Genomic DNA, 23595 nt, shown 5'->3' on the forward strand with positions numbered 1-23595 from the left:
AATATTATAAGTATTACTATTGATGTTGATGTTTTTGTTGTTATTATCAACTAAGAAATGTTATATTGGCATTTTTGTTGATATATATTCATTCATTCATTTTCTTTTCGGCTTAGTCCCTATATTATCTGGGGTCGCCACAGCGGAATGAACCACCAACTTATCCAGCATATGTTTTACGCAGCGGATGCCCTTCCAGCTGCAACCCATCACTAGGAAACACCCATACACTCTCAATTGCACTCATACACTATAGACAATTTAGTTTACCCAATTCACCTTTACCGCATGTCTTTGGACTTGTGGGGGAAACCGGAGCACCCAGAGGAAACCCATGCAAAACCAATCCATACAGAAATACCAATTGACCCAGCCGAGGCTCAAACCAGCAACCTTCTTGCTGTGAGGCGATCATGCTACCCACTGCACCACTGTGACGCCCTGTTGTTATTTAGTCATTTAGAAATGGTTTGATGGTATTTTTGTAGCTATTTAGTAATTTAGAAATTGTAGAATTTTATTCATTTTCTAAGAAAGACATGATCTCAGCATGGATTTATTTGACTTTATTTTATGAAGATGGAAACTTATAAAGTTCATCAGTTCACACACAATGTACTATAGGCGTACTATATGTGTGTGTGCATATATATATATATATATATATATATATATATATATATATATATATATATATATATATATATATAAACACACAGAGGGAGAGACATGCGCAAATATATAAAAATTTTACAATCAAAACTATGGTTATCATGAGCGCAATATAATTACAAATTACACCATATATATTGTGTTACAGTTTATGGTGTTTACATAATAATGAGTATAAAAATTCCAAATACTTCTCTGTCTTCCACAATCACATCAGAGCTAATAAAACCTCTTGATTCTGCTCTTTGACCACATGCAGAGAATGAACCCGCTTGACTCCGCCCTCTCAGCGTTCGAAAAAGCTTTATTTACAATCTACTTCAAGAACAACCCGTCGTTTCAAAACAAACGATATTATTAAACGGTAGGTATTTATGATTGCACTATTAATATAGACGACGCTTTACAGTTGAGCTAAATGTTTCACAACATGTACAGTTGTTGATGTTTATGCTGGAGTCATTAGATAGTATCCTTAGCCCTTTAATTCTGCATTAGAAACCAAGCTATGCTGACAAATGAATTAGCCCGGTGTGCTCTCTCGAATTCAGTGTATGGTTTATCTGAAAAGGGCTGGAACTGAGAAATATCACTAGCCTACAGTAAATGTTTCATTTCCAGCGCAATATACCTGTTAGCGCTCGTTAGCTGGTTGGCTAACCAGGCTCGTTTTGGTCATTGACATTAGCGTGTTCAGCTGTGTACTGGTATGTGAGGTTATGTGTATGCTATTCTCCAGGATTAAAGAGCTTATATTTCCAAACGAGCATAGTTAAAAATAAAGTTCTATAATATTATTCAGTATTAAACCATGAGAATAATTGTTATACCATCACTGTATTATTGCTCTTTGTGATTACGTTGTGTTTAAACACCCAACATGTGAAATCACCAATGATGAACTGTTGTAAACTGAGCTACAGTTTTTGTGAAATTAATCTGATTATTCACCATTTTCCACTTTCTAAATTGCTCTAAATACCCAGGAAGAAAAGCTTCATTCTGCATGGGACCAAACATCAAGTTACCATAAGGGGTTTATTATATCTACGGAACCAGCTTAAGAACTGTTAGCTTCATTGAAATACTGCAAATCCTATGGCATCAGAGGAGATGGAGGGTTTGTGCCCTTTACCTGAGGTAACGGGCATCAAGGTGGAGCCATCAGTCAGCATTGGCTCAACAGAGGATGCCAGCTCACAGAACACCATGGGCATAAAGTTTATATTACCCAATCGATTTGACATGAATGTGTGCTCACGCTTTGTGAAGTCGCTGAACGAGGAAGACAGTAAAAACATCCAGGACCAGGTGAACTCTGATCTGGAGGTGGCTTCTGTTTTATTTAAAGGTAAAGCAAATGAATGGAGCCAAATGACCAACATTTACTGTCAGGAGTGTGATTCATATGCCTTGTTTCTGTCTTTTTCTTTCTACAGCGGAGTGTAATATTCAAACCTCTCCGTCACCTGGTATTCAGGTTAGGCATGTGTACACGCCATCGACCACCAAACACTTCTCTCCGATCAAGCAGTCTACCACTCTCACTAACAAACACCGCGGGAATGAAGTCTCATCCACTCCCTTGCTTGTTCACTGTAAGTCATTACATCGTATTCGTTAACCTCCTTTTAAACTAAATTATGAGCATAACTTAATTTAGACCATTGCTTTTTAAAAATCTGTTCTAGCACTGTCGATACATCAGTTGGCAGCACAAGGAGAGATGGTGTTTTTAGCAAGTCGAATAGAACAAGGCAAGTTTATTTTATTGTTGTTTATTTATTTATTTTGTAAAACAGGGTTCCCGAAAATAATAGAATATCATTGAATTTTGAAAGCCAATTTATCCAAGTCATGATGTTTTTCATATGGATTAAATATTAGATTTTCCTTTTATTCGAATGACATTTTTCTATTCTGTGCACTTAAAAATTACTTTTGCTGCTTGTTCAAACTACTTATTTTATATGAGTTGAACCAACACAATTCTTAAGTTATTTGGGGGGGGCAATTTAATTGTTTATGTTCAATCCACTTAAATTTGTAAAAACAATTGAGTTAACCGAATTGCGTTGGGACAACATGAAGGAATTGTGTAGTACCCAACATTTTTTACAGTGTGTTTTTTATCTTGTGTTGTTTTGCCTGTGGCTGTTTGGTTATTTTTCAGTGACAGTTTATTAATTTCCTGCTTGTCAACTAGATGTCACTTAAAGGAATAGTTACCTCAAAAATGAAAACTTCCAACATTTACTTGTTACTCTTTGTCTTCTGTTAAACACAAAAGAAGATATTTTGTACAAAGCCTAAAGATGTATTTGCTTTGCATCTTTTAAACACAACCAAGCCTTAAAAATACACTCTGGACCACCCCTTTAAACAATTATTTCAATTTTCCTAAATTTTTACTGAACTGTACATTAAATACATCTTATAGTGCGACAAAGCAAACAGTTAGATAACTAGTAACAAATAGCGTAAGAGCAATTCATTTATCTCCATTGTTGGACACTTATTTTCAAATGACTCCGCTTTCAACCACTTGACTCGATTTGAGTAAACTCAGAAATGTCCTGAAGTTGGTTGCCTTTTTTTTTTTACAGTGCACTTAAAGGTCAGTAAATTTTCACTTTTGGGTGAACCATCCCTTTAAGGTCTGTTAAAATACTGTACGAGGGTGTTGTTGTTTTTTTTGTCTATTAAGTGCAGCTGTCTGTTTTGGGTTTATTATAGGTCATGGAAATTCAGCTTTTTAGTAAATCTAAATGAGTGGAATAGAGTGGGAACCCTGTTTAAACTGTTGTGACACAATTTCAGTTTGGCCATAAACACACTACTATATAGATGTTTGATCTTATAAGTGTTTTTGAACTAAACCAAGTCTGTTTCTGATTAAAAAGTACAAGATTGTTGTTACTAATGTAATCTAGATTACTTGTTTTTGATAATGTTATCAGATTAGTTTTAGGATACTTTTGACTTAACTGGTTTATAGCACATCTCAAATTGCTGGGGAATTCAAGTAAAAGCCATAGGAGATTAATTGACAAATGGTTGGGAATTCCTGAACTAGCATTAAAAATATTGTCTGAAATATTAATGGAATCCTTTAATTTCATAAGCCTGAACATTACACCGATTATTTACATACTATTGACTTAGCCATGGTAAATGATCAAAGCTCCGACACATACAACAGTATGATTTTGATAATCTTTTCCTTTTGTTATTCAGAGTCTGTGATAAACCTGCAGGATGAGGAGGGATTCACTCCACTCATGTGGGCAGCAGCTCATGGACAGATCGCTGTGGTGGAGTTCCTGTTACAGAGTGTGAGCACAAAATACACATTCACCACATGTGTTTCCCACAAAATGCTATATGCCGAGCTAGTGTTTCTTCCCATACTGATAAACTTCTGATGAACGGTCAATGTGACTTTTTTTTTTTTCCATTTTCCTTTTACAGCATCAATGTTGTAATGTAATTAAAACATAATCAGTTTAACAGACTTCAGCATTCATTTAGATGCTCAAGCGTAACACGAGATGTAAAGCCGTTTACACGCACATGCCCATGAGGATTAGCAGAATTTAGCAGAAGCTCCATTGAATATACTGGGGACATGGTGCAGAGAAATGTAAATGAATGCAATGCTTCTTGTACAATCTGAGATCCACTTTATATCAGATATAACTCGGGCAGTGATGTTTAAAGAAAACAGTCCTTATTTTGACAACGATTTTGTAATGGCATACAGTTCACCGGAAGCGCTTGACCCAGGTTACAGACGAATTAAAAGTCCTTCCGCATACTTCTGCATGTACCCTATACTATTGTTTAACAAGTTTAAATAGTCTAAATATACCTCCATATTTAGCATGTCAGTGGGAAATACATGGTTGATGCGTGCTGTCATCTTTGCTTCATTTCATGCTTTGTACATTTATGCAAATCAAAAAGCCAGCTGGCTAAAATACCCAGATACTCACAGTCATTTGTTTTTTCAGGGCGCAGATCCACATCTCTTGGCCAAGGGGAGAGAGAGTGCACTGTCACTGGCCTGCAGTAAAGGGTACACTGATATTGTCAGAATGCTGATCGACTGTGGAGTTGACGTCAATGAGTATGACTGGGTAAGCAATCAGACACTGTTGATTCCTGAACACATCTGAATATAATGCATGTCCAAATCACAATTAACCTGCTAGTTTAATGCTCTACCAAATGATTGACCATATATTGACTGTTAAAGTGATTTAAAGAGTGACTGTTTTAAATAATTGTTTACACACACAGCTTTGTTGGTTCACAAGAAAAAAAAATCCAACAAACATAATCCTGTTGCACTAATACACTTGATTTTGGTTTAAGAAAACATTAAAATGACAAACTGAAATATTTTATGGCATACTTCAAAAAATAAAGATTTTGTATTCAAAAATGTTTTTTTAAATGATGTTTTTTAATAAATTGGTCCCTTAGTTCATATTTTGAGATTTTTTTTCATCATAGTGTATCTTTCTCTTTCTATATATATATATATATATATATATATATATATATATATATATATATATATATATATATATATATATATATATATATATATATAAATATATATATATATAAATATATATAAATATTAATTCCAGTACTTTTACTTAAACCGACATATCAACCTCTACCAAATGGTTGATATTTTAGAAATTATGGGATGTTAAAAGAATGCATTCAGTGTGTTAACTAGCGACATTAGGAGTTTTTGTTGGTGGGCAGTTAAAGAGTTAATAGCAGAGCAAATGGGTGTGACAAGTTTGAGCAACAGTCGTAGATGAGCACATCATCGAGTTCTAAAATGTCATTCTGTAAGTTAAACGACAGCGGAGATCAGCTTTCTTTCTCAGCTTATAAATGACAGCCAGTCAGAATTCAAATATAAATAGTTCACACAATATAAAGCTACAGACAACATTGTGAAGAAGCTCTGCTTAATGTTAAGTCCTCTTTTCAAAGATTATTTAAAGATAAAGACCAATGGGAAAGAATGATAAAAATACATAGAAGTTGTGCGAGCCAAGCCGGCAAATTAAAGTATGAAACTAAAATTACCTCGATTCTGCGACTTTGTATTTTCTCCTTTGAAACTGCTGAGGAAATTAGTTTGGTGTTTTCATTCCACTACACTGACTTCGGTCGCTAGATTAGTTTGAATAGATTAACACATTTTAAAATAAAGATTCACTGGTCAGGTGTGCTAGTAGCACACTGAGGACATCTGCTGGGGGTAATGCCGAATGAAAAGCATAAACTAAAAATAAACCAATTTTAGCATTGGTTAGTGTGGATGCTAATATAATAATCATTGTATTTATATTTATAGTTGTCATACTTGGTGTAAATTTTCCTTAAGAACAAGAAAAAGAGACTACAATAGACTTGGTCAGCATAACCGGGAAGGTCCACAAAAATGTCACAAGCACTTTTACCATGGGGTTAAACAACCCATTAGAATAATTCTACATTGTTAGGTGCATGAACTTTTAGTTTTTTGGAAAAAACTATTTGGTTTTGCTTGATTTAATATTGAATTGAGTTGAAATGTGGAGCAGGTGTTTTCCTGAACTTAAATTACATGTTAGATAAAGAGATTGTTACAATGCGTTTTAATTGGGTTTTTTGGGAGCCCCAGAAAAAAATATATGATCTGACAGGCTGAATACAAAAGTTTCTCTAGTTAGACACAGTTCCAGGTTGTTTTAGTTTTGGTAAAATCCCACATGTCTCACACAAAATTAGTAACTGTCCCACATTTAGTGTGTGGTGATGATCATGCTAGAAGTCAGTGTACTGCTGAATGTCAAATTATACCTCAACCCATTTGCCAGTATAAGGATTAATAGACAGATTATTGAGTGGGTTCTCATTTTTGTGTTATTTGATGATTAAAAGCAAAAATTTCGAGAGGGGTCTGGATGCAGATCTGGTGCAGTGCAATCTGAGCTGCATCTAATGCTTTTTAATGCACTCACCTAACCCTACCCGTCACAGTGACGTCACTCACTTCATTGAGTGCATTGTGTCTGACATTGCATTGCTGAGTGATGCAATCTCAGCTTTCATCATAAAGGCTGCATCCAGATACTATTAAAAATTTCGCAATACCTCCAGTTTACTGCTATTTCCAATGGAGGGGTGAGAATTTTCCACTCGCCGATGCTGCTCCAGGATTGTGTGCCATGTCACAAAGCATGACATATCTCAAACTACCCTCTTGAACATGACCATGCTCTTTTCTTCAGATTTGTCTAGTAGAGCACCTTTGGGAGATTTGGATCATGGATGTGCAGTTGACAAATCTGTAGCAACTGTGATGCTCTCATGATTCTAACTAAATTCTCTGAGGGATGTTTCCAGTACATTGTATAATCTGTGCCTCAAAGAATTAAGGTAGTTCTGGAGGAAAATGTGGAAAATCCAGAAACCACGTTTGTTTTAGCAGAAAACTGATTAGTGCAATGTGTGTTTCCAGAATGGTGGAGCTCCTCTACTGTACGCGGTGCATGGTAATCATGTTCGCTGTGTGGAAATCCTCTTAGGTAAAGACTTAATTTGACTTCAATTCTTTTTACTGTAAAGTATTTCAGTGTTGGGTTCTTCAGGCTGGTAGTGTGAGGAATTGTACATTTTGCTTTACAGAAAGTGGATCTGACCCAACCATGGAATCTGACTCTGGGTTCAACGCTATGGACATGGCTGTGGCAATGGGTCATAGAAATGGTAACTATAACATGATTCCTATTGGTTTTAAACGAATAATGCTATCAAACTTTGCTTTCTCAGAGCTGATATCATGCAGAGTTTAGCTCCAACTTGCTTTAACACGCCTAATAGGAAGTTTCTAGTATACCTAGAAAGAGCTTGATTAGCTGGTTCAGGAATGTTTAATTGGGGTTGAAGCTAAACTCTGCAGGACATCAGCCCCCAGGGGCAAGTTTGGGCACCCCTGAGCAAGACTATTCCATACAAAATACTTTTTTTTTTTTTTAAATACAATGGTTATCACCAAGACTGGTTTGTTACGACAGTCCTAATTAAAGTGCGAGTTACAATCAATACTGTTATACCACAATGCCTTGACTTAACATTTGACTGTTTAATATAGCAGCGATCATTCATCTTTAAATGTCCCCGTTTCATGTTGGCCTTAAATTTGCATCTAACAGTAATTTCTTCACATCGTTTTCCAGTCCAACAGGTCTTGGAGGCTCATCTTCTGAAGCTGCTGCAAGGCATCAAAGAATAATCATGGCATGTACAGGAATAAAAGTGACTTCTTGAGAGTTTACTGTGTGTCAGTTGATGAAGTGGACTACAGCACTTCATGTGGTCGAAACAGACTTTATATTAACATTTGAGGCCAACATTGAATGGAGAGCCCAACGCACAGATCAACAAACATGGGAATTGCTGACATGAGTGTTTTGAATCTACTGATATATACGTGGTTTTGTTTAGTCCGTGTGATGTTTGTTTAGGTTACTGAACTTTACATAGTTTGAATGTGTACTTGAAAATGTACTTAACTTGCCATTCAAAGCAAAATTAAGCTGCTTCACATTAAACTTGACTGGTATTATGAATGGTCCATCCATAAAACAAGACAGGCACTTTATAAATCAACCAAGTGGAAAAGAACATGCTAAAAAAATACTTCATTCACAACAAGAGATGTCAAAGTACTAACTCAACTGTCACATTTGTTATTACCGTTGCACCAGCAAGAGTTCCTCCTTGGATTCTCTTGTCCTACAACCCTGTAAATAAACCTTTATTTATACTGAAGGATGTGTGATTTTGTCTGACTCTGAAAAACAACTCTGGACTTTACAAAGTGCCTCCACACTGAATCTCTTTTAAATCATTCTACCAACAGGTTTCACGTCAACAGCATGGAGAGCTCATGCCAAACTTAAACAAAAAGACAAAACAGACTATTTAATAAGGTTTTTGTCAATAGCAAATGTTTATTTCCAGATGTTGATTCAGACAGGCTCCAAACAAATGAGCCTCAGTAACAGGGAAGGTGGAGGCAAAGATGCCTCGTGGACCGCACAAGCAAACACACACACTCATTAAACTGTGTATAAACCTGTGTGGTGCAATCAATCTCACACTCTCAGCTTGGACACGAGGACCGCAGCAGTGCACGAAAAAGATATAGGAGATTCAGGGATGCAATATATTTATAAAAGAAATGAAAAAAAAAAAAAAAAGTCCCGCAAGTCTTCACTGAGACCAGAGATTTTCAAACGCCTTTTCCTTCCCATGATGTTAATTTGCCTCATTCTTTGAAGCCTCATCGAAATTCTCCACCAGATCTGCAAAAAGTAGTATTCAGTATTATATACAACAGTATTAGATCTACTGCTAATTTATGTAAAACCGCTGTGAAACTTGACTGTGAAGGATTGAATTTATTCATTTGTAATGCCATGACAGCATCAAGACTCATGGATAACCCATTTCTCCCCACCATCCTCTACAGCTGCTGGAGTTTAGTTATTATTCAAGTCTAAATGTTTATCATGTTTTGAAATGACAATATACATGAATACATGGACAATAAAGGGACATCCAACATCTAATTAATGTAATGAACTAAACATCTTTATGAAACGATCTTGAGGTTTATAGAAACATGATCTGTGTCCACGCGTGTGTAAGTGATTTCCACAGAGAACATAATCGAGCACTGGGGGGACCAGTGAAAAGTCCACAGCTGTAAAAATGAACCACGGAGGATCAAAAGCAGGTTGCCTTTTGAGAGATGAAATCTGATAAATGGAACATCAACTTTTGTGCTGCGGGGCGTCGGAGTGGAAATCACTAACAGAAGGCCAGACTGATTGTTTTCAGAGGGAACAGAAAAGGGTTGAATCTCGGCACAATGGCACAAGCTGTTAACCCTTTTTGTCATAGCACCGGTGAGCTAATTTCAGCGTTGGAGATGTAATCATACTGTACATGTGCAAGACTTGGGTTACTAACTGGAGTTTGCTCAGGGACGAGAACTGGGGAATTGTAATGGCAACCGCATGTGTCTGAGCCCCTCTCTTTAAAAAGAAAAGCAAACCGAGCTTTCAGTGCTCATAAACAATAGAAGAGATTTTAAACACTTGTATATGATGACACGGCAAGAGCCAAGACAACCTGCTGAAACCCTCCTTTTTTGGACATTTGCTCACCACGAGCAAGCGTGCTATGCTTATATTAGCACACGCACAGAAAGCCATATGGTAATAATTGTAGAGCTCAAGCTAGAAGGCATATAAAATACACAAGGAATAATGAAAAATGCGAGCAAATCATCTTATGCTAAATCTGTATTATGAGTTTAGATACAGTTCAGGATGATTAGAGGAAAAACGACCAAAAAAAAAAACAGCTTACCTGGAACTTCGTCATCATCTTCCTCTCCACCAGCTACCGGTGCCTTTCCATCACCAGCTGAAACAAAAGGAGGGAGAAATTTCAGACTTTCACTTAAAAGAATAGGTGATAAGCATTTGCAGTTATCAATAACAACAAAACATCTATAGTAATCAAAAAAAAAAGTACTAAACTACTTTCCATAAATAAAGAGAAACATGTATACACAATTGTGAAATTAACCATAATCCTCAACAGGAGCAAAAGACATACTACTACTACTACCAACAATAACAGGTAGGAGTAAGGCCTCAGATGTAGACTTTCCCACCGATAAAAAATAAAATGAATTTTTCCAAAGTGAATGAAACGCAAATAAGTCCTGATAAAAGAAAAATAAACAAACATAAAAACCCTTACTCTAACCATTGTTATACCTATGGTCACTATCAATTGCAAAACTACATTATTGAAACATTCAACTGAAATCTCTCAAGCCAATTAAAGAAGAGTAATCTAATAATCCTTATGTTTACATTTAAGATTTACTGTTACAAACTGCACTTGCTAAATTTGGTATAGACTAGGCTCACGGACATGGAACTTGATGCTAGACTTAAACAGAAATTCAAATATTCACGATTCTTCTTAAAAATACACAAGTTCAACACGTGCTAGCACTATCACTGACTACTTGTAATCAGGCTTTTTATTACGGAGAAGACATACGCAATAGACTGCATGAATATCCATACACCGCATCTTTTACAGCAGTGGTCCCCAACCTTTTTATCACCACAGACGCATGACAACTTTACCGCTGAACAGGAGTGGGGCTAAGGAAAGCAAACAAACTTTCCGAGACTTCTGTTTCTTACTCATTTTGCTGCTTGTGGGATATATTTGGGCACCCAAGTGACTGAAATGTAGCGGGAGAATACGGTCATTTTCCAAAATAAAAGTTGAGATAATAAATAAAACATAAATAATTAATGATTTCTTGTGTGGCCTGGGACCAATTAATCCATTGACTGGAATCGGATCGCAGCCCGATGGTTGAGAACCACTGTTTTGCAGAAAAGCTGTATGCATACAGAGTCTCTCAGTACTTGGATGTACTTTCTCTCCCATTAGCAAAGGGATTAGCCATGTGCCGGTAAATGATTCTGAGAGTATGATAACTTTGGATAAAAATATCAGGGTTTATTGGTATTGAGATTACTGCTCTAAATTAGATTCTTATTAAATGTCTGGGTAAAAAAAACAACTTTTTCCCCTTTGAACACAATGTTTTATTTTAGAAAGAATATTTTGGAGCAGCTAAATAATTCAAATGGATCATTGACTTCCTCTGTCTTCATTAGTTTCAAAAACAGATTTCTTTACAATCTAAAACAGAATCTTTGGAGATCTATTCAGCTGAAGATACTGTTGACCTAAAAAACTAAATAAACAATTTTGGTGGTTCTAAAACCTTGACTTTTCTAAAACGTGCTATACCTTGAAAATGGTTATCCTCCCATGCCTAAAAGGGAAATTTCACTCAAAACTGTCACCATGTAGGTGTTGAAAACCAGTTTGAGGTTTTTTTGTTGTACTATTGAGCAAAAAAAGACACATTGAGGAATTTTGGAAACCTGAAAAATTGACTGTCATAGTAGTAAAAACAAGCACCATGAAAATCAATGGCTACATGTTTCCAACATTCTTCAATCCTTCAACTTTTTTTTTGATTCAAAAAAATAAAAAATAAAAGGAATTCCTGCTTTGGACTAAACAGCCTAGTAAAATGTCTATTTAAGTTTACCCTCTAAAAACAGACCAACAGCAATGATACACCCCCTCCCCCAAAACAAGCTTCCACCTGTTAGCAACACACCCACACGGCTCTTTTTGTGGCCCACTACATTGCTCTCTCTGTAAAATGAATTGAAACAATGGGAGAGTCGTGCGGTCTGACCCAGTTTGGAGAAGTGAACACACCTTGTTTGGGCAGGGCCTCTGCAAGTCTGCGCAGACTGGTCAGGCTGTCAGCACCCAACTGGTTAAGGATTGAAGGCAGCATCTCTGTCAGCTGCTTGGTCTCGGCGTGGCCTGTGATGGTGAAGGTGTTGGCTGCCAGCGAGGCCTGCACTTTGGGGTTGTTGAAGTGGATCACCGTGCCCTGGTTTGTGAACATGTTCACCTGCAAAGCAACAGTGTGATGGTTGAATGCACAAAAAAAAAGTGTGAAAAAAAAATTGTAGCGTACTCGGCTGAACGGAAGCTCACCTCCTCAATGCCAGAGATGTTATTTACTCCCAATTTCTTGAGGGAGAACTGAAGTTTTTTGTCATCAGCAGTGGCCGTTCTGTGGACCACCTTCTTCTTTCTGCGAGCGGTGCCCTGTGAAAACAGCATGACTGTGAAAAACTACTCTTATTTGACATCACGTATATAAAACGGACATTTGTCAAGTTTTACCTTTCCACCAATGCGGACTTGAGCCTGCAACTTGGCTAATTTCTCCTGGTTCATTATAGTTTCTTTCATCTGTAAAACACAGAAGGATGTCAGTGATAGTGTGGGGTGAATGGTGCTTTATTGAGTTTCAGGGGTGTGGTCTGAATGAGACACACGTATGGCAAGACATCGCAAGCAAAAAAGGTTTCATACATCTGTCAATTTTAACATCAAGTCTAATGTGAAGAAAACATCCACACTACACTGTTGCATTATCAATGCGATCTGTAGATTTTAATTAGTTTTTAATGGTGGTTGAGAAAAAAATAGTTTCTCCTGCACAGAGCAACAAATCGCCACTTTAACAACACTTACAATACACCAAATATCAGTCAACATTTTTTATTTTATTTTTCTTTTACAAGAGAATGCGTTAACAAAAATCATCTGATTGTATACATTTTATTTTACCCCGCTAAAAATCTGACCTTAAGATATTAAGAATTTTGAACCTGGCTTCACCTGATACTTGTGCTAGAAATGTCTAGAAATTACTATTTACCCTTTAAAAAAAGCTATAGAAAATCTATTTCTTTATAGAAAATCTACACAGGTTTAGTATAAATGTGTGTGTGTGTGTGTATATATATATATATATATATATATATATATATATATATATATATATATATATATATATATATATATATATATATATAGTGCTCAGCATAATTGAGTACACCACATTATGAAAGTGAATATTTGTATCCATTTCGCAGTGTATCTAGGCAATGTATTTTGATGCATTTAAACAAAACAGATTTATTAAACAGATATATTTATTTAAACAATATTTTAGTCACTAAACATATTTAGAAATTAAAAGATACAATTAAATGCAAGAAAAATATTGCAAAAAAAATTACAACCTACAAAATTTCAACAATTTTTCCTTTTTGCTTCTCTTGATTTGTCCTCATTTTAAAATTTGTATTTAATATTTTTATATAACATGCATTTGGCTGTACTAGTTTTTGGACTGTTATCGTAAGTTATTTTGTTAGATGAGCTCCAGATTTGGCTTCAGAACTGACTAATCTAATGTATATGCACAAATATTGTATAGCTTCCTATTAAAAATATGAATTTAAAACAGATTTGTGAGGGGTGTACTTATATATGCTGAGCACTGTAAATATATATATTTTTCCCTATACACCTGCAATGTATTGCCTTACGAGACAAACTTCTCTTTAAGCCACACAACACACACATGCACAGCTAACGTACAACACACGTCCAACAAGTTCAGGCGTTTATACACCTCCTGCGTTTTTGAACACTAACGTTACCATTTTGAGAAGTCTCGGCTAGATAGGAGCAGAAGATCGCAGACGGTTGTCAGGCCTGTATAACAAGAGCGACCAAATGATTAAAGTAGCAGTTAAAGTCGTGTAGTTGTTACTCTCTCAGGCTGATACTACTATAACGCCGATTTGTGTTAACTAACGTTTCCGAACTCGAATGATTTTCTTTTCTGTGAATAAACATGGCATGATGGTCCACAAAGCAAACCGCTTATCTAGCGTTAACTTACAAGCTAACTTATCGCTAAAGGACAGCCGCAACATGAGTAAAACCCACTATTGGCGTTTGCTCTATATATACTAGAAATAATCGATAAATCATTCACGTTTTTGAAGATTCGTTGAGTTTGTTTGCAGTTAGCAGCAATGCTAATCTCACGCGCTCTCAGGCCTGAGTCTCTCCCGGCAGGGCCGAGTCTTACTGGACCGATTCAGGCATCTTACCGCAAACCCTTCCTACAAAACAGCAGCCGCTTTTGGTAAATAAGATACTTATTTACCTTGAGCCTCGGAACCAGGAGTGGTTGTGCAGGAAATAGAGTATTTTAGAGCTCCTCACTGACCTGCACGCTAGCAGCAAACACACGCGGAGAGCAAGATGGAAGCGAGAGAGGGGGACGGAAGTGACGACAGGCCTGAAATGAGACGCAGTGGGCTGGATCCAAAAAACCATGCCTACCCACCCTACCCGAACACTGGGCCAAGAATAGACTTCTTCCAGCATCGTAAGCCGTGTTGTAGTAAGAGTACACTTTAAAAGTGAGTTTATGCTACACAGCATTGTCTGTAATGTCGTCTCGATATGTTGACAATGTAAACAATGAACAATTGTTATTGAAATCTTGCCATCCTTTGTGGTTTTACAAGTTTTGTTCACATGTTGACTTTGCAATAGATCTTTATGGGCGAACTGTGTAATCTCAATTCAACACGCACTTTTATAAGCATTAATAGCATTTGTTGGTGGTCTAGTCTATTTTAAATAGGAAGATGTACTGCTTTGTGGCTAGTTATATGTATACACTCATTTGCACATTAATATTAATACAATTGTGCTTCAAATGGCAATAGCGGCCATAACTGCTGAACGCCATTGTTCTTAAAGACTTTTAGAGTATGCTAATATTATCAATTTAGCCCCACAGATTTTATTTCAATAAACGTATGATCTATAGGCAAATACCAAAGTTTTGTAGCCTATGTAGCTTACTAAAAAACGGATAGCAAGTCAAATTAAACTAAATAAACTGTTCTCCAAGATACAAAATCAGATTATTTTATGATAAAGTCTGCATTTGAAAATAGTCTGCCATATAAATCATGAATAGCCTAATTTATGAATATAAAGTCTGGATTTGGAATTTTGAAGTTTGCATTCGAGGTGTAACTTTTTCCATGTGGATGGAAATCAATACATAATTTAAGTTTGTAAATGTAATATCAGAAAATGAATATAAATTCATTTTCCATTGATAAGCTAAACAAACATAGACCTATTTCGTCATACCATTTCAATCCCAGTTGGAGAACGTTTTCTTATAGAACTTTACGAACACACTCATAACTTAGGCTACACATAAACGAGTTTCATGTGGTGCATGTGAAATTAATTTTCGAGCACGTGCGAATGCCTGCAGAGTTTATACATTACGGATTATATTCGTGGGACTTGTCACCCAGAGCAGCCGTAGCAAGGAAGTGTTTTCATGGTGGCACGGAAAGCTCCTGCTTGCCCCTCCGGGACATTAGAAACACTTTAGATGTGGTTTAACCACACATACAAGCCCTGACCCGGCTCTCAAACCCGCATTTCATTCAGTCGCACGCGCAGAATAATTAAGCCATAGTACCATCACTGCCAGTTATTGTGATGCCCTGATCATGACTGTAAATAATGTTCTTCCCAATAAATCCCACGTACAATGCTCCGCCGATGATAAGGGCTTATTTTTGTTGATGAAAAATAGCCATTCCTGGCTAAATCTGGCACATTTTACAGTAATGTTTATTAATGTACGTTGGCCCTGTAAACAAATAAACTACACTAAAATTATCTGATCAGTTTCCTGTATACATGCTGTAGGAATCCGGTTTAAGCTTACTTTGTCACACAGAATGTTTAATAATCTTTTAAAAAAATAGGCTACCGAAAACGAAGCAAAAAAAATACCGAAATATGAAGCAAAGCTGAAACGCCCAAAGCGGTGCTCACAATTAATTACCAATTTACTATTGTCACAAAACAGATTGTTGTATCAGAGAGACCGTCTGTTTTGCACTCTATACTTTCACTAAAAATTTAAGCTGACATGCCTTTTGACATCACACAAAGAAAGTAGCCTATAACATATGCATTTTATGCAATTAATCCTGAAGCACATTTAAAAACAGATTTAGATTAACAATTATAACCGCTTAGTCCCAGTAATTTTACGTTATACAATCTTTTTCCCAAGCACCCCAAACATACTGCAGAAATGGACATCATGCTTATCAAAGAACATGTTATGTTCGAGAAACTCTAGCTAATTATGAAAACAAAATTATGAATATTCATTTCATTATAAACAAACAATTGTTAAAAAAAAACAGATAGGCCTATATTGGTGACTTACGAATTGACAAACATTAAGAATTTTTAAATTAATTACAAACATTAAAAAATAATAGTAATAGCATTTACTTTCATTGAAGCTTTCAGTTTTTTAAAGGTTCTCTGCTGTGCAAAAGGGTTCTTTATTTTTAATAATTCATCTGATTATCTGCATTTTATTGTACGAAAACACATTGAAATATAGCATAAATTTAAAGATAAAACGATTATTTGCAATACTTAACATTTTTTTCTATAAATAAATTTCAATAGAACCATTCCATTTCCAAAAGTTAGATTAAAAAAAATATATATTCCTTACACCAACGACAAATATACGTTTATTTATTTATTATTATATTGTTGATTAGTAAAAGGTCCTACAATGAAGCACGGTTGTTCTTTTGGCATCACTGAATGTCAAAAAAATTAACATATGCCTCTGGAACCTTTATGCAAGATAATGGATTTCTTTAAATTGTAAAATAATTTCGTGAAGTTATAATATATAATATAAAATAAATAAAATAATCACGTGGAAATAAATAAACGTATAGCTAGATAATTTTTTTATGAAAATGGTGATCGGATAAAAGGATTCAGAGCTGCTTCAGCAGGCAGCCCATCTGAACTGCCGCAAGATGGCACTCTCACAGGCTTTAATAACTGCTGGATGAAGTAAATATATGTTAAATACACAAGCCTGACCACATGAGTTACCATAAAACGGCCATCAAACCGGACCAGATGTTTTTGCAATCATACAAAAATACCCCTTATGCCCGCTGCATCCTCCAGAACCAACATAAGACTGCAATAAAGAAGGAAGAGATAATTCATTTTGAGAAGTTTGAAAAGACCTGTATTTTATGTCGGGTGCACGAGTTTCTATGGGTCAGCGTTATGTGTCTTTTGGACAAGTATGTTTTCATCACTCCTACCACAAGTTGTTTTAGTAGCCAACTTTATATGCAATTTCTCTGTGTTTTTGTTTTTCTTTTAATTGGCAGAGCACGCTTTAAGCTATTGTAACAATACTACTCAACAATAGCATACTATTGTTTTTTTTTTTAGTTTAGTTAATGTAGTCTAAAATAATTATTTTTACAATTATAATTAAATGTTGGCTAATAAATAACATAACGTTCATTTTATTTTAATAATATTTTTTTGGTTTTAATAAAACATAACAAGAAATGTCCAAAACAGTAGGCCTAAGCCTTTTAAATATTGCAGTGTTTGTAAGTGCTTTGTTAATCTATCTGTTAATATCACACTTGATAAACCTTATATTTTAATACTCTGTTGTAGATATTATGTTAGCATTCGATTTAGGCTTTTATGCAAAAGGAAATGTAGAAAAAAAATAAAAGAAAAATATTGAAACTCAACCCAAAAGGAATAGAAGAATCTAAATAAGCTCTGCAACTGTTTGTGTAGCTATACAAAAACAACAACAAAGAGATTTTCGATCTTACGCGTGCTAAATTTAATTCCTGCTTATTATAAGAATGTAGGGCCAAGCTTCACTTAGAATTAAGCAGCATTATTCTTTTTAATGAATTGCTCTTTAATTATGTATTGACCTCCTGTTTAATTAAGCCCTATTTGCAAGTTGGATGTATAGCCAATCGTTATAAAAGTGTGTCAGTTCAATCAACGACACACCCAGCCTATTTTTTTTTTAGAATTGAAACATTATTTTTCAGAAGCGTCTAGGCCCTGTGCTTTCTCACAAGTATCGCATTTTTAACCTTTTAAAAAAGGAAAAAAACAAGAAGAACACAAATACCCTTGCCCGACAATTTCTAATATAAATTATGAATCTAACAATGCTGGCCTACTGAAATTGGGCACATGCGCACGTGCCCTGCTTTTTCACGAGCTAGTATGCACTTTCGTGATCCGCGTGACTGATGTGAGTTAACAGCTGACTTTTTTTCCATTACCAATGGCTCGCGGATGATCTAGTGCACTCCCGTGTCACGCAAACTGCGATTCGGTGTATGAGGCAGACGTGGAACCGAGTGCAGGTTTTTGAAGCATTTGTGAAATCATCTACAGTAGCTTATCCAGAATTAACGTGATATTCAGCACCCGAACACACTAGAGCAAAAGCATTTATTATGGATTTCATCTTGTTATGATAAATAACAATAGCAGGGAGTGTCCTACCATAACGGCTTGCTTAGATCGCTGAGCTTCTCACATCTTCGAGTCTGATGAATGACAGTGGCATTTTACGCAGCAGATGAAAAATCCCACCAAACCTGTGGAATAAGCGGTGGTGACCGCTAAAGATAGAGGTGAACCTCACAGTTCTTTAGAATAATTTTAAAGACTGTTATTTTTTATCTATTCAATAACAGTGGTGACGCTTTGTTGTCATGTGATCAGCGAGCTGGTATAAAGCGCAAGGAAAGGTCCGCCCTCTTTGGAATCCTGGTCTGGCCTTTAGGAGGGTCTCCCCAGATAGAATAAGCGTGTGGATGTGGGGATCTGGGCGACCTTTTGATTCCGTGCCGACAGTAATCCATTAAAAACCTATGGCACTGGTGACATACTGGCACGTCCTCTCAGCCTCTCCCGCATCTGCTCGGCGCGTCCTATGAGTTCTTTCGAACCGAGAGCGCAGGTAACACGCAGGCTCAGCACACCCGGCGCTTTTCCACCGTAGTCCATCGGGAAACCCGAGAGAGCCATGACTCTGAGCTCCGAGATGTCGGATGCGTCTGTGCTCTCGGAGGAGACTGACATTGACGTGGTTGGGGAGGGAGATGATGGTGACGGCCACACGCGCTCCTACGTGGACGAGGTGGCTCAGATGCACGACGAGATCCTGCTCAACGGTTCGCCGCCTGGTGTGGATGCCTCCCCCGCACGGGACCCCTACAAGCCAGCGAGTAAAAACACCCTGGTGAAGCCCCCATACTCCTACATCGCACTCATCACCATGGCAATCCTCCAGAGTCCCAAGAAGCGCCTGACGCTCAGCGAGATTTGTGACTTCATCAGTAACAGATTTCCGTACTACCGGGAAAAGTTCCCAGCTTGGCAGAACTCTATCCGGCACAACCTGTCCTTAAATGACTGTTTTGTCAAGATACCACGAGAGCCCGGGAATCCCGGCAAAGGCAACTACTGGACGCTAGACCCAGAGTCCGCCGATATGTTTGATAACGGGAGCTTTCTACGCCGCCGGAAACGCTTTAAGCGCCAGCAAGCGCCTGAACTTCTCCGCGAGCACGGAGGTTTTCTTCCCGCGGCCGCTGCGTACGGCTACGGACCCTACGGTTGTGGATACGGTCTGCAGCTTCAGTCTTATCACGCACATTCCGCGCTCCTCGCCTTCCAGCAGCAGCAACAGCAGCAGCAGCCGCCCCCGTCCCGAAACACCGGAACTCTCATCCCAGCGCCTTCCCTCATGCCAACCACAACGGAGCTCACCCGTTCCCGCTTCTATCCCCCTCTAAGTCCCGGGCTTTCGTCCTCCTTACAGACTGCAGCTAAGTCTCCGGTTCACCGTTCGCCCTTCTCCATAGACAGCATTATCGGGAGCTCTTTAAGCCCTACGCACTCGCATTGTGCCTCACGGACTTCCCCGGTGGTCCCGGTGCTGCCGCCGGCCCTCGCGGCTCAGCACTCCCCAAACCCACTGCTGGGAGTCCTGCACGGACCGACGTCTTTACATGAAACCTACTCAAATCGGATTGTCAGTGGCACTAGCGGCTGCTAATTTTTTAATCTAAACGTCACGTTTTAAAGCGATACACTCCTGTGTTTAAGGTAGGATTATTTTTGTATTGTTTTTTCACGCAGCTGAATGGTGAACATTACCACGTTCGTGCCTATATTCAAGCTGTGAAATATAAGAAAATATATTTATGTTAACATTTTAGTTCAATCTAATTTTCGCCCCCACGAACTTTTCGTTGTCAGTGTGATTGTGGTAATCACTGCATAGGGCGTCTCAGGACAACACATTTTTTAAACAGGCTATAAAATAAATTGTCAGATGTCTACAATGATATATTTTGTGTGAAAACACAGATGGTTTCTAGTTTGGCTAATTGATTTTATTATCTGTACTTTGTAATGAAAATTCACAAGGGTGAAAATCGAGCATTTTTATACAACGTTGTACTTCTCAGTAGCCTAATAAACTGTACATTCTTTGGTATTGTATACTCGGAGTGTGATATTTTTACACGGTCTGTTTTTCATTAAAAATAAATATTGTTTTGCAAAATAAGTTGGAGTGGAAATTACCTCATTGATAGCCTCAATAGCTTGTGCTTAGATAATATCACTCTCATCCTTTCTCTGAAGTGAAGTGTTCACTTAGTATTGTTTCTTTTAAGTAGCCTATCTTGAAAATTAATGCCATTACAGAATTAAATTGCAAAAATGTAGCCACTTCTGAAGGGACAAAAATGTAAATAAAACAAAAATATGTCCTTAATATCAACAAGATAATACTAATAACAATAATGTTTATTGGTTCAAATATTTATTCATGGGTCAATAACTTTAGTTTGTGTTTTGTTTTCTTTTTTGCTATAGTGCAACATTTGATGCCGTCGTGAGGAAAATTTTAAAATAAATAAAAAAGGAGACAGTAGAGTTTGAACCAGTTGAACTATAAAATAAAGGTTATCAAACGAGTCGTTTTGAAATGTCAGGCCGCAACATGAGTGTTTTTTCTCAGCCATATGAAAAGATAAACTTTGTCAGTATAAGAGTTGTACTCAAGATTTCCCGGATGCTTTGTAAAATTTTAGTAACCCACCTTTTCATGGCCGTCCATTCCCACTGAGGCCTCTGACAGGATGGTTTTGGTCACTTTTTATTTTTGAAGAAAAATTGACACATTTCCGTTGTCCTAACTTAAATGCATCGCTACCCCATTTATATGTGGAAATTAAACAACGTTTGTTGCCATCCGAACGCTTTATTTGTGCGTTTTGAAGTTCATGAGGGGAATGTGCTTGATAAAACGATGGCACGTATTCCCTTTTTCTTTAGTGAACGCATAGTAGGCCTATTTTAGAAATCACATTTTCAAGAAAGTAATTAGAAAGCTCTCAAAAGAAACCAAATAGCAGCTCAGCAATACAAACAGTCAGTATGTATAGCCTATGTTCACACAAAACGAAATATTTCATGACGTTCTTTTAAAGTCAAAGTAAATAATTGTAGATTTTCGCCATTGTCATTCAAACCGAGCCTCTTGACAACATGCAAGTCCATTTCTTCCAATATTCATATTAAACAGCTGTATTTGGATTGTCTGGTTCATCAATGCAATATATTCCAAAGCAGGACAATGTATTTTAAAAGCATACTATAGTTTTCCACCTCAATGACAGACAACAGACGCGATGATGTTGGTTCTTCATCAGGGCTTCCATATATGCCGTTTCCCACATTTATCTCGCTAATAGCTACTCAGCGACAGCACAGTGTCACTGGGGTGAGAAACGTGGTGTTTCTCTGCCCTTAGGTCGATGATAATCGGCCTGATCTGATCCAGCTGGCCCTGTCCATGGGAGTACACTGATTTAGCACAATTATTTTTGTCATCTCCTGTCATTTGTAAAGACCAAGATTCACTTTATACTGTAAGATAAAAGATATCGGAGTGTGTGGAAACGCCGAGGCCAAGTTGCTTGAACTTCAGCAAATGCCATATAGTCCTCATAATTAACTCATGTTAGGATGCGTACTACGGGATAATGGTCTATAATTACAGATAAACTTCTTCAAAGGGACGACAATTAAGACCACAATAGAAAAAAATATTTTGAGACTAACCCAGCTGAAAAATATTTTAGGCAATTAAAGAGCACCACAGGACGAACGCGGTTTAAAGCGAGGCATGGGTCATCCCGATGAAAAAAATAAAACCAAATGACTGATTTCTAAAACTGTAGTTCTCTGTGCCTTTTTGTGAGTCTAATTGGAGTAGCCTATCTGGAGAGCGCGTAGAGGAAATAGAGGCATAGTTCAGTAGGCCAATGGAGCAGGAAACGCTCGCGTGCTTACATGCACACAAATAGAGTACTAGTGCCACTATGATGTAACCACGGTTGGAGATAAACGTAATGTGGATTAATATTCTCTTTTCTCCTTTAAAACCCTTGTTTATTTAAATGTGCAAACGTGTGTTATAGCCTAAAATATAGGCCAATTCATTATTTAATCAGAGTTTAGTATTTCATAATAATAACATGACTGCATAAAAAGATACAGTAGTATGAACTAAACCTGTAGCCTATATTCAATTTTATTAGGGTTGCCTTGGAGAGGTCCATTTTGCGCATCCATTTAGCTCGTTGGAAGTAAAGGACTGTTCGCGTGCAAAACCATAGTGTTTAAATCTTGCATGTTTATACATTATTGATTGTTACAAGGGGAGCGTCCTGGTGTGGACAGAATGTCAGCGGACAAGATAAAGAAGTCGCTATTCAGAACGCAATTCAAGCCCGGTAAAAAAAAATAAAATAAAATCCACGCACACCAGTTCAGATTAATTATTTCCATGACTCGGCAGCTACTGTTTTATGTATTTTTATAATCATGCATCTTAAAATCTTAGCAAGGCGCCTTTTGCGCGCGCGCGCGCGCGCACACACACAACCCAGCATTAGAGACAGAGGGCGAGACAGATTCACATCATCTCTTAATTCCACCTGTCCTTATTTCCCCTTGACGATACAAAGAGAGATCACACGCATGCGCATAGCACACAAACAAGTTCACTTAGAAATAAAGATAGGCCGGGGTTTAGGTATGAGTGACCGCATTAAACGACCACTGCACATAAAGTCAGAGGGGTATTATTTAGTCAGAAATATGATCTTTTGTATGATCAAAAGTAGGCCAACTCACGCGCGCGCACGCTTATTCTACATTACCGTGGCCGTGTTCAAATTAAAAGCATAGCCGCCTAACAGTTTTTATAAGCTGCTTTAAAATTAGCCCACAAATCTATATTTATATTGTTGTAACCTTTTGGTTTTGTTAAACCTTTAATATCAACAATTTGCAGGCAGAAGATGATAATGTAGCATACTGTGTAAAGAC

At 37.2% G+C, this 23595-nt stretch overlaps 3 protein-coding genes across 4 annotated transcripts; 2 read left to right on the forward strand and 1 right to left on the reverse strand.

The window, feature by feature from the left end:
• Window positions 1-959: 959 nt before the first annotated feature.
• On the forward strand, window positions 960-8520 carry ankra2 (ankyrin repeat, family A (RFXANK-like), 2). Its single transcript, XM_056458066.1, has 9 exons — window positions 960-1036; window positions 1659-2023; window positions 2112-2270; window positions 2364-2429; window positions 3910-4007; window positions 4686-4811; window positions 7208-7274; window positions 7375-7455; window positions 7926-8520. The coding sequence occupies exons 2-9, from the start codon at window positions 1771-1773 to the stop codon at window positions 7979-7981; spliced, it is 906 nt and encodes a 301-aa protein (XP_056314041.1). The 5' UTR covers window positions 960-1036; window positions 1659-1770; the 3' UTR covers window positions 7982-8520.
• Window positions 8521-8672: 152 nt separating this feature from the next.
• btf3 (basic transcription factor 3) lies at window positions 8673-14573 on the reverse strand. 2 transcript variants are annotated; one of them, XM_056458068.1, is made up of 6 exons: window positions 14480-14573; window positions 12571-12639; window positions 12379-12492; window positions 12091-12292; window positions 10129-10185; window positions 8673-9056 (listed from the first exon to the last, which is right to left on the reverse strand). In XM_056458068.1, exons 2-6 carry the CDS (start codon window positions 12637-12639, stop codon window positions 9010-9012), a joined length of 489 nt encoding a protein of 162 aa, XP_056314043.1. In that variant the 5' UTR covers window positions 14480-14573; the 3' UTR covers window positions 8673-9009. The 2 variants fall into 2 exon arrangements, with proteins under 2 accessions (XP_056314043.1, XP_056314042.1); XM_056458067.1 differs by having other exon boundaries at window positions 14417-14506.
• Window positions 14574-18957: 4384 nt separating this feature from the next.
• Window positions 18958-20730, forward strand: foxd1 (forkhead box D1). The gene has a single exon (XM_056456958.1). It carries the CDS (start codon window positions 19211-19213, stop codon window positions 20243-20245), a length of 1035 nt encoding a protein of 344 aa, XP_056312933.1. The 5' UTR covers window positions 18958-19210; the 3' UTR covers window positions 20246-20730.
• Window positions 20731-23595: the final 2865 nt, after the last annotated feature.

The sequence above is a fragment of the Danio aesculapii genome, chromosome 5 (genome assembly GCF_903798145.1).
Source record: "Danio aesculapii chromosome 5, fDanAes4.1, whole genome shotgun sequence".
Taxonomy (NCBI): domain Eukaryota; kingdom Metazoa; phylum Chordata; class Actinopteri; order Cypriniformes; family Danionidae; genus Danio; species Danio aesculapii.

Coding starts and splice junctions, on each gene's coding strand:
- foxd1 (XM_056456958.1), top strand. CDS start 19,211: ATGACTCTGAGCTCCGAGATGTCGGATGCGTCTGTGCTCTCGGAGGAG.
- ankra2 (XM_056458066.1), top strand. CDS start 1,771: ATGGCATCAGAGGAGATGGAGGGTTTGTGCCCTTTACCTGAGGTAACG. Junction 2,271..2,363: donor CACTCCCTTGCTTGTTCACT/GTAAGTCATTAC, acceptor AATCTGTTCTAG/CACTGTCGATACATCAGTTG. Junction 4,008..4,685: donor TGGAGTTCCTGTTACAGAGT/GTGAGCACAAAA, acceptor TTGTTTTTTCAG/GGCGCAGATCCACATCTCTT.
- btf3 (XM_056458068.1), bottom strand. CDS start 12,639: ATGAAAGAAACTATAATGAACCAGGAGAAATTAGCCAAGTTGCAGGCT. Junction 10,186..12,090: donor AGAGGCCCTGCCCAAACAAG/GTGTGTTCACTT, acceptor CTTTTGTTTCAG/CTGGTGATGGAAAGGCACCG. Junction 9,057..10,128: donor AGATGATGACGAAGTTCCAG/GTAAGCTGTTTT, acceptor TACTTTTTGCAG/ATCTGGTGGAGAATTTCGAT.